Here is an 11,476-nt window from a genome sequence, read left to right as displayed (position 1 = left end):
TTTGATTGATGTTGTTCATGTTGTTCAAAATTTTCATTCATCCTCTAGCACTCCCCATTTATTCTTTCACTCCTTTCACATTCACTCTCTTTCTCTGTCTCTCTCTCATCTCTTTCAACGGGCATACACTTTTTTGAATTCTTTATCCGGTTGTCATTGAATTATATTTGTACAAGTCTTCAAAAATAATTTTAAATCTTATAGTAAAATCTCAAGTGTAATATACTTTTAGCTATTAAACTAGGATTGTAATAAAAAAATTAACAATAATATAGATTATAGAAAGTCCTTCTTATTCTTATCTTACTTTATATACAGAAGCCAGGACAAGACACACACACACTTGTTCACTGCACAAACCACAAAGACTCTCTCAATAACTATCTGCTAAAAAGTGTGTTGGATTTGGATTCTTCAAAGTTCAAACCATGTTTATGTCTTCTCTCCTTTGGAGCTGCATTGCAATGTGTGTTTCACTTGCACTTGCACTTCCACACCCTTCTTCTTCTTCTTCTTCACACCAACCTCTTAAGATTACTCGCTTACCAGGTCAACCCCATGTTGAGTTTCAACAGTTTTCAGGTTATGTTACTGTTGATAACAGCAACAACAAAGCACTTTTCTTCTACTTCGTTGAAGCTCAAAAGGATGCACCTTCCAAACCCCTTGTTCTTTGGCTCAATGGAGGTACACTCTCTCTTAATAACTCTGAAGCCCCCATTATTTAGTTCTAGCTTTGTTTCTTGTGTTATGGCATACATTTATTCACACTCACAAGATATTGAGCATATTGTGTGCCATGTTATGTTGAAGGGCCTGGTTGTTCTTCTATTGGAGTTGGTGCATTTTCTGAAAATGGACCATTTAGGCCAAAAGGAGAGGCCTTGGTGAGGAACCAATTCAGCTGGAACAGAGGTACATTTTTGTTTATACAAAACTATGTATCATTTTTCATTAATGGGGTAGTTAAAGTTTCATCCTTTTTTAGCATACTCATTCATTCAGCATTGAATCATATATTATGAATGAAACTGCAGAAGCAAATGTTTTGTACTTGGAAACACCAATTGGAGTTGGATTCTCTTATTCAAAAGATACTTCCTCTTATGTGGGTGTAAATGACAAGATCACAGGCAACAATTCTCAACTTTTTCATCCTTCTATTTTTATTTCACTGTTAATTCTATTCTTACAATGGCATTTTGAACTTGCTGAAGAAAGTGAATTTTCCCAAGGAAGATTCTTAGTCAACTTTCTTTCTTTCTTCCTTTCTTTTCACTTCTTTCCCTTCTTAATGTTCTTTTTTACTGTTTTCCCTTTTACTTTTGTTATCTTTACCTTTTACAAAACTCTGCCATGTCCCTTTTGCTCAAAGTTCCCTGTAATGTGTATTGCATTATATTCTGTTATACTTTACAGTTATGCCATGCCTACATCTTGAGATAGTATCAAATGTTACTTTACAAAATTTACAGAGAATTTTCACCTTTAAAGATTGCTTTGTTTTCTGATTTTTTTCTTTCACTTTATAGCCAGGGATAACTTAATATTCTTGCAAAACTGGTTTGTAAAGTTCCCACACTACAGAAACAGAAGTTTGTTCATAGTAGGAGAAAGCTATGCTGGTAAATTTTCCTCCCATTTGTTCTTTATGTAAATTGGTTCTTGCATAATTGATTATATTTATATTAAAACATGTTTGCAATTTGTTTTCAGGCCACTATGTTCCTCAACTTGCTGAGCTTATGCTAGAATTCAACAGAAAAGAGAAGTTGTTCAATTTAAAAGGCATTGCTGTGAGTTTCTAAAGGCACAAACTTCCAATTATTCTTCTTTCCTTTGATTCCAGCTTTTTCTTTTAATTGTTTCCCTCTTCTAATGTTCTTCTACAAAATAAAAAAAGGGAAAAGTCTAAAGGATCTTGGTGTCTAAAAAATCTAGTTTTCTTTTTGGTGCAGCTTGGCAACCCAGTTCTTGAATTCGAAGCAGATTTCAATTCAAGAGCTGAGTTCTTCTGGTCACATGGACTAATCTCAGATGTAACATTTCAAATGTTCACATCTGTGTGTAACTATTCAAGATATGTGAGGGAATATTATAGTGGAGCTGTTTCTCCTATGTGTTCAAGGGTTATGAGCCAAGTTAGCACAGAAACTAGTAGATTCGTCGACAAGTATGATGTTACACTTGATGTTTGTATATCTTCAGTGTTTTCACAAACCAAGGTCCTCAATCCTCAGGTAGTTCATTCTTTTGATTCCATTCACAACATGCCTTGGATTGATTTCTATGTAAGTTGTGTATGATATGAGTAATGAAGACATGAAAATGCTGGTCTTGTTTTTGTTGCCATATCAGCAAGTTACCGAAACCATAGACGTGTGCGTTGAAGATGAAACAGTGAATTATCTGAACAGGAAGGATGTTCAGTCGGCTTTGCATGCGCGACTGGTTGGAGTAACAAGATGGTCTGCTTGCAGCAAGTAATTCTCTTCTCTCTGTATATTACACATGAAGCTCATCTGTAATTAAGCATGTTAAGGCATGTTTCATGAGCAAACACAATTACTTGGAGCATACGTTAAATATGTCTCAGGAGCATAGAAATAACATTTGCTAATTCAGATGCTATTTATGTTGAACCTTAGTGTTATACCTTGCATCTTTTCATACAAACATTGTATTTAGAAAGAACAAAAATGCTACGTGCATACAAAAATCAGCCATAATATGTGTATAATGTGTTGTTACTCATTTTCAATATGTATTTTGTATTCTAACCTTGTATATGCATACAAATACAAATACTTTTGGTTTGCCACAACAGTTTTTTATGTTGGTTTTAACTCAAAATGCTACCATGGTTGTTTATGTCTCAGTGTACTAGATTATGAGCTGCGCGATTTGGAGATACCAACAATCACAGTTGTTGGTAAATTAGTAAAGGCAGGAATACCAGTCTTGGTCTACAGGTACTTGCTTCAATCCTTCTAATAATGCCTTAACCCAAGTTTGGATGTGACTAAGTTTGCATTGAAGAATAATTTGAAATTTCTTGTTCTGCAGTGGTGATCAAGATTCAGTTATACCATTGACTGGAAGTAGAAAATTAGTGCACCAATTGGCAAGAAAACTGAGGCTGAGAACCACTGTGCCATACAGGGTCTGGTTTGAGGGGGAGCAGGTGAGAGAACTTGTTGAAATCGAGAGACGAATTTGTCATTTTCGAATCTTGAGAGACGACTTTGTTCTCATTGTTTCTTGTTAAGGACCGGACTGGATGTTTACTCGAAATTTTGAGTGTGCTTTAAAAAAATTCCTTTCTTGTTTGTTTGTTTCAGGTGGGTGGCTGGACTCAAGTTTATGGTAATATCCTTTCATTTGCCACCATTAGAGGAGCATCACATGAAGCTCCATTTTCACAGCCTAAGAGATCACTTGTGCTGTTCAAGTCCTTCTTAGAGGGTCGACCTCTACCTGAAGAATTTTAATGATATGATGGAAACTAAGTATAAATTATTCTTGTTGTAGCTAAGCTTTTCTGAGACTGGTATTTTGTTGGTTTGGTTGTTAATCAAATTTGGTAATCTTGTAGAAAATTTTGTAAAGTTCTCAAGCAAGGAGAAATGAGAAAATGTGTTTATTATTAGTTTGTTTCTTTTCATTTTTCTTGTCATAGTACATTTTCTTTGTTCATTTATGTTCTCATTAAACAAAATGCTAAGAAAAATTGACACTTTAAAAGATCATGGATTTCATGAGCATTCTTGTGAGTATGATGATATTGATTGCATACAATTAATATTTGAATCACTTTCCAATTACATTATAGTATGGACTTTAAAGACATTTTGCACTTAAAATATTCTCTCAGGTTCATATAGTGACAATAAAAATATAGTATATTATGGACATTTCATCTCACTATCTGCAATACTGCATGAACTGCTTAAGGAACAGGAATAATGACAGTATAGATACAACAGAATTTAAGCATTGGGAAAATGCAAAGAGAGAATCAATGAGTGCTTACACAGGGCACTGCAATTTGAATGATCATTGTTATTGGTCATGGGAAACTGATTTCTCCCTGCAAAAGGTGCACACTAATAGACATAATTTAATAATTGGCTTTTGTAAAAAAATTACTCCTATAAAAAGTTAACAGTTCCTAACTTTAGTTTTTAAATTGATTAAATTTATTCTTCTGAGTCTCACAGCAGGTGCATGATTAATGATGTAAAATCAGAAATAAAACACAGGGATAAAAACTATGATGCACTACCACAACTCTTGGAGATATTGCTTAATGTAGATACTTATGTAGGTGGTAATTAGGAAATATTTCAAGTGCACCGGGAGTACCGGTGCTCCAGTTGTTTTAACTGTTGATCTGAATTATAAAAAATATATATAATATATATTAATTGAAATCAACGGTTAAAATAACTGGAACACCGGTGCTCCCCGGTGCACTTGAAATGTTCCCTAAACTAATAATGGTAGGTCCAAAAAATACAAGTGTATCAATGTTATGAACAAAAAAATAAACTAATTGTAGAACTAAGACTACTACTCTATTGGACTCAAGTTAAATGCAGTTTTTGCCTCTAGTACTTAATAGTTCATGGCTTTTTGGCACAAATTAATTGGAGTGATTCATCTCATTCTAAAGGGAAGGTTGGTGTGGAATGATACAAGTTTATGATCAAGGGAAGGTTATGGAAATTAGAAACTCTACAATGATTATGTAATTGATTGATGCTAAACAAGCTTTTTCTTTTGATTTAAGTTACCATGGTTTAATAAAAGATAAATATTTTTCTAAAGCCTTTAAGTTTTGACCTCTACATAAGAATCCGACTTTGAAACAAATTAGTCCCTAAAAGATGAGATATTCTTTAAATTTATCCCTAAAAATTTTTTCAATCAAATTGGTTCTTCAAATATTACGAATTAACCATATTTGTCCTTTAGTGACTCCATTAATAATTTTTGCATACATGATACTTAACACGTCTAATTGGATGCTGACCAAATATGTTTATGAAAATCTATCAATTTAGCGGTAAGTCATATTGGGAATATAGTTTATGTAATTGGAAAAAAGGACTAAATTAATAGATTTTGATAAATATATCTAGTCAACGTCCAATTACACATGTTAAGTATTATGTATGTTGTCAATTAACATTTCATATTAATTGTTGACGAAAATTGTTAATGGAGTTACTGAAGGACAATAATGATTAATTCGTAATTTTTAAAAGACTAATTTAATTGAAAAAATCTTTTAAAAATGAATTTAAAAAATATATAATCTTTCAAGAACTAATTTAACTTTTAACCCTTATTTTAATATACAGAGAATCCTTAGAATAATGATTGAAAAATTCTCAGTCTCTCTCATAGCTTCTCTTTGACATGAAGAATTCATATTATCTACCTACATTAGTTCTTGTGTTGCAATGTGTGAATGCATTTTGGCACCTTATGCCTTTTAGTAGTGTGGTGTACACCCAAAAATAAATGTCTATTTGTCTATGAACAATTCAACAAAATCTAATTAACGGGGGAAAATAATTTAAGTATTAAAATACAAAATGTAAAAAAAAAAAAAAAAAAAAAAAATCATCTAAGAATGATAATTTTGGAACTATAGGTTTATGTGTTTGTGTGATTGTTTCATATCCATGTGCCAAATTACCAAGACTAACTCTGTACACATTGCCTTAGACTATGGTTTTGATCATATGATACAAAAAAATTTGTACTTTGATAGTAAATAGGAAATCACTTCCTTGTTAACATACTAGTCATTTACAAACAAAATATATAATATACTAGTATAACCTAAAATCCAACCACAGAAATCTGCAAGATCAGAGTGCTACAAAATAGCAAGCACACTATCAAATCCAAGATAATGAGAGCAATGAATTACACCAAAATAATTAAAAGACACTATCATCCTAACAAAGAAAAAAGAAAGATATGATATATCTTTTAGAAACCTTTGGAATGAAGTTTGCTTTTAAAAACTGTTGAGTTGAGTTAGCATGAGAACAAGATCATCACTAGAAGGCCTCTCTGCAGGCATATCAGAGAGGCATGCGGCGGCGATTCTCACGGCCATTAGCATCTCGTCTTCCTCGCCTTCTTCGCCAAGAATGCTCTTATCCAGAGCCTCTTTCGCATCGCCTTGTTGCTGCAAGTGCCTTAGCCAACCCCCCATGCTTCCCATACTTGCTGGCTCCCCAAAGAATGGATCTGTAGGGTCCTTTCCACTTAGTAAAACACCAAGTATCATGCCGAAACTGAAGATGTCGCTTTTGTCAGTGTACCTGCTGAAATCTCAAAGCAAAACACACCATTTAATCTCAAAACATGAACTAATCTTATTGGCAATAGTATACTGTCATTAATACATCTAGATTCCAGAAAAATTTGTCAATTTGTAATGATATATCTTATATTTAGATTCAAAAGAGCTTATAAGAAGAAAATTTTGTTGACAATGTTGTTGAATAAAGCAATTATAACATTAAAAATCTATTACTAAACATGCACATAGATTATTATTATTACTATAATAAATAAGTCCAAAACTTAACAGTAATTGCAGGAATAAAAATTTGTTGGTTGAGCAAAGTTTTCCATTAAACAATAGAAACCAATACCAAATGGCACCATGAGAATCCACATTATTGGTTACTCCACAAGAATCTTTCATTAGGTACTCTAAAGTGGAAAACCCCAATTAGGTGTGGAGCTTTTTAAACAAGGTAAAGGAATCAGAACAAATGCCAAGATATCAACCACCCCTTTACCCTTTTGGTGTGAAAAATTGAAACAGACCATAATTAAAAGGAATTAGTTTTTATGCACCGAAAGTCTATAAATGTTTTGTATTGTCAGCCAATAAAATTACAAGAAAGTGCCAAATCAGCATATAGACAAACCACCTATTACAATTACTACCTATCATGGCTTCTCATCTTCTTGCAATTTGATTGGCTAGCTGTAAATGCATAGAACCTAATCTCTAATTCAAAACAGTGGTAAAAAAATAATGAGACTGAATCAAAATCCATTGATTTGTCTTACCTGCAACTATGGAAACATTCAGGAGGACTACTAGTCCCTCTATCCAAGTTTGGAAGAAGCTTAGCCAATCCATAATCTGCTAATTTTGGTTCAAACTCTGCATCCAGCATCACATTTGTGAGCTTCAAGTTGTTGTGAAGAACTTGAGGAACACAATTGTGAAGATACTGAAGACCCTTCACAACACCAACTGCGATTTTAAGCCTAACTTCCCAATTAAGCTGCAACTCATTCTCCCTAACTCTATTCATGACATCAGCAAGGTTACCAGTGGATACATAATCATAAACCAATAAGAATGTATCAGGCTCCCTCACATAAGCCCTCAAGCTCATCAAGTTTCGGTGCCTTAATCCAGCGAGAAGCTCAAGCTCCTTCTGTATCTGCCTCTTGACCGATTTTTTCTTAGTCTCGGGTGAATTGCTCTCAAAGGGTGTTAACCTTTTGACTGCAACTGTGAGGCCATTGTCAAGAACAGTTTTGTAGTATTTCCCATTTGGACTTGAACCAAGCAAGTGGTTATCTTTCGCCAATGCCGATTGGAGCGTCTTGGGGGCAATCTTTGGGGAGAATATGACAGGACCCTTGAGGATTGGTGTTCTGTTAAGGTACTGAACAACACAACGAACCACAAATGCAAAGATTACAGAACCAACTAGTCCAGTTACTGCTCCTAAAACTATACTAAGAATAATCTTCTTAGGTTCATCCTTGTATAGTGATGATGATGATGGTGTTGGTGTTGGCCTAGATGATGATGATGGAGACTCAGAAGAGATATGCTTAATACTCAACCTTCCATGGCATTCAACAGTGTTATTGCTCAAGCTGAACAAGAACACAAGAAGGAATGCCAAAAACACCCTTGAAAGAGAACAAGGGTTGCTACCTTTTTTAACCATTTCAGCAGAACAAACAAAGGCACAACCAAAATTCAATCTTAGAAGCTCCAAAATGAGCATTTCAGCATGAAATTCTCTCAAATAGCATCACTGCATCAGCACAACACTTGGACACATACTCAAATTGGTCCCCAAAATCACAATTTTACACTTGATGCTAACATGAGTTGAAAAGAGCATAAGCATAAGAATAAGCATCTTCCTCAACCTTTTCAACTCAAAATCTTCACAAGAAAGCCAACATAGAAAAGCAAGCAGAAGTGTAACTATCGAATCATTAGCATTTTCCACCGAATCCCATTATTTTTCTTACCTCCTCTCTCACTTTAACCACTAAATTTTCCACCATTACACGAAACCAGAACAAAACACTTAATCATAAAAATAAAAAAAAAAAGAACCCCAGTATTCCTGGGTACTAATAAATGAATAGCTAAACCAACACCCAGAAAACAAGTTCCCTTTTTTATCCTTGGAAACACAACAGAAGCCCAAAAAGCTAAACAGAAATTGAAGGGTGGTGGAAGACCATGAACTTAAGTTGAAGCAACAACACTGAACAAAAGCAACTAGAAAGAGAAGCAGCACAAGCACCCTTCAAAAACTGCAATGTCACTGGATTTTCAAAACATGTAGTACAGTAGTTGAAGACTAGAAGTAGTATTACTCTCTCTTTCTCTCTCTTTCTCTCTCCCTATCTATCCAAAAACTCTCTGTTTTGTTTTGTTTTTTTGTTTTTCTCTCTCTCATGACAAAGAAAGGGGCCATACCCTCTGCGACAAAAACTTGGTTCCCGCCTTTGTTGTACTGAGAAAGAAAGAAAAGAAAAAAAGACACAGTACTTATGTGGGGTCCATCTTTGGTCCGAAAGTGAGACATTGAAATCCGTGAAGGGGAGGAAGAGAATTGTACGATGAATATCAACCGTTTGATTTCATAAAAGTTAAATCTTTTGCCGTTGATTTTCAACCTGGCATGGGAATTTGTGCTGTAACTATGGTGAGTGGTTAACACAACACTAGTAGTATTGTGTTAGTAGCATGGTGGTGTTGATGAGTTATTAGTAAAGTTTCCTACTTTATTTATTTATTTATTTATTTATTTATTTTTTGCATCGAATAATTGCTTTAGATCGCCCTACATTACTATTATATTACACCCTTTTTCTCCATCTTTTCTTTATCACTTTTAAGTGGCAGGTAGGATTAAGAATTATCTTATCTTTAATCAGTTTTCAAGCTATCTTATGACTAGGAATAATTCTTTCTAGATTTTTTTTAGATTAGTAACCTAATGTGATATTAATTAAGTAGTTATAATACTTGTATTATGGGGAGTTTCATGATTGACCAACACGTGTATATTCACAAATGTATTTTAGAATTTAGTGTTCTAAATGTAGCTCAAAGCCAAGAGGATTAATGTTTGTTTGGTTGCAACTTCTTCCGTTTGTTTGTTTTTTTTTTAAAGAAAACAAGCTCAACACACTAAATGGAACGTACAAGAGATATAACATGAATTTTAGTAACATTTATGTCATCGTCGGTGTAGTTATCAATAACATGAGTTATTTTGACATTATTTTTTAGAGCAACAAAACGACCTAACAACACAGTCCATTACATCTGTTGACTTGTTTCTGAAAAATGAACTCGTTCCTACACAACCAAATATTTCATATAACGGAAAAGAATTCCACTGACCATGTTTTCCGTGCGTTTTTTTTCAAGGGCATCGTCCTCCAGCTCTCAAAGTGCTTCTTTATAGATCCTGGGATACTCCATGTACGACCCATATAACTAATCCATGTGCACCACACCTGCCAAACATACTCACACATAACAAACAAATGTTATACAGTTTCAATTTCCTTGTTACACGTAATACAGACATTATCTCTTCGTTCAATGATGTCCAAACTGTTCAGTCGATCCTTTGTATTAACTCAACATACAATCACAAACCAAATACATAACTCTACTCGAAGGGGTACTAGTCCTTTCCAAATTCCATTTGTGAACTTATAGCTGAGGATATCTTCCATTACAGTCTGTACCTATAAAACTTGCACAAATGAGTTAGTAGTATAAACGTTTTCTTTATCAAATTTTCACACCACTTTATCTTGTACCCCTTCTATCAATTTCACAGCTTGCAAGATATCTAGAAGATGGTTCAAACTATCAATCTCTCATTGGCGGAGTTTTCTCCTCCATTGAAAGTTCTATACCCACTCTATCCCATCCCAAAATGCACAGTCCCCAATTATTTGAAATCAAATAGAGCCTCGAAAAGGAGTCTTTTAGCTTTTTCGACTGTAACCATGTATCTTCCCAAAATCTGGTTGATCTGCCATCACCTACTTCCATAACTAGTCCGTCAATCATCTTTTGTCTGATATATTGCTCCTTTATTTGCAAGTGACAAATATCTCTCCACAGGCCGCCTTTTGCCGGTATAGCTTGAGTAGACAATAACTGTTCAAGATTCAGATTATTGCAGGAGCACACAACCTTCTTTCACAAAGGACAATCCTTCTTAGAAAATCTCCACCACTACTTAAACAGTAAAGCAGTATTATGGATCATTGCATCTCCCACACCTAACCCTCCTAGTTTCTTCGGTGCCTGTATCAACTCCTACTTTAAAAGAGCCAACCCATGGTGTCCATCATCCTTCCCCCAAAAGAACCTCCTTTGCAATGAAATTTTTTTTTTTTTTTGCCACCGTAGCCGACATTTTATACAAACTCAAATAGTAAGTAGGCAGACTATTAAATCATTGACTTGATGAGGACCAACTTCTCTATTTTACTTAGCACACTTGCTTTCCACAAACTAAATTTCTCCTCTACTTTATCTATTATTGGCTTCTATGTTTTAACTAGTCTCGGGTTTGCTCCTAGCTCAATACCCAGGTACTTCACTGGTAGTCTCATCGTTTGACACCCTAATAATTGGCACATCCGACCCACTCATTCCTGACTACAATTCATCGATATCAAACTGAACTTGTCAAAGCTAATACTCAATCCGGACATCACTTCAAAGCACTTCAAAAGTCTCTTGTAATTTTTGACTGTCTCTTCCTCCGACGGATAGAACAATATAGTGTCATAAGCAAATTGTAGGTGTGATAACTCTATATTATCCTTACCGACTAGGAGAGGAGCAATTCTCCTATTTCTCACCGCCTCCCCGATCATCCTGTTCAATACATCTACAACCAGCACGAATAGAAAATGTGATAATGTGTCACATTACCGAAGTCCCCTTTCCATCTTAAATGATTTCGATGGTGCCCCGTTGACCATTATAAAAATAGATGTTGATTTAATGTACTCTGTGATCCATACCCTCCATCTTCTATCGAATCTCATCTTTTCTAGTACAATATCAACTTCTTCCCTTTGTTTTTTGTTTGTCTATGTTTTCTTGAATTGTCTATATAACTTGATACAATAGATA

At 34.6% G+C, this 11,476-nt stretch overlaps 2 protein-coding genes across 3 annotated transcripts; one reads left to right on the top strand and one right to left on the bottom strand.

The window, feature by feature from the left end:
• Positions 1-314: 314 nt before the first annotated feature.
• Positions 315-3,649, top strand: LOC112798066 (serine carboxypeptidase-like 45). The gene is made up of 10 exons (XM_025841223.2): positions 315-687; positions 814-915; positions 1,038-1,133; positions 1,533-1,625; positions 1,717-1,796; positions 1,959-2,240; positions 2,359-2,483; positions 2,880-2,972; positions 3,067-3,184; positions 3,342-3,649. The coding sequence occupies exons 1-10, from the start codon at positions 429-431 to the stop codon at positions 3,489-3,491; spliced, it is 1,398 nt and encodes a 465-aa protein (XP_025697008.1). The 5' UTR covers positions 315-428; the 3' UTR covers positions 3,492-3,649.
• A 2,105-nt stretch (positions 3,650-5,754) lies between these two features.
• LOC112798065 (inactive leucine-rich repeat receptor-like protein kinase CORYNE) lies at positions 5,755-9,058 on the bottom strand. Of its 2 annotated transcripts, none has more exons than XM_025841222.3 (2): positions 7,108-9,058; positions 5,755-6,344 (listed from the first exon to the last, which is right to left on the bottom strand). In XM_025841222.3, the coding sequence occupies exons 1-2, from the start codon at positions 8,067-8,069 to the stop codon at positions 6,035-6,037; spliced, it is 1,272 nt and encodes a 423-aa protein (XP_025697007.1). In that variant the 5' UTR covers positions 8,070-9,058; the 3' UTR covers positions 5,755-6,034. The 2 variants fall into 2 exon arrangements, with proteins under 2 accessions (XP_025697007.1, XP_025697006.1); XM_025841221.3 differs by having other exon boundaries at positions 5,755-6,347; positions 7,108-8,827.
• Between the last annotated feature and the right edge of the window lie 2,418 nt (positions 9,059-11,476).

This window comes from Arachis hypogaea, chromosome 14 (assembly GCF_003086295.3).
Source record: "Arachis hypogaea cultivar Tifrunner chromosome 14, arahy.Tifrunner.gnm2.J5K5, whole genome shotgun sequence".
NCBI lineage: Eukaryota > Viridiplantae > Streptophyta > Magnoliopsida > Fabales > Fabaceae > Arachis > Arachis hypogaea.
The sequence above is the reverse complement of the archived record's forward strand: the minus strand, read 5'-3'. Positions and strand labels throughout refer to the sequence as shown.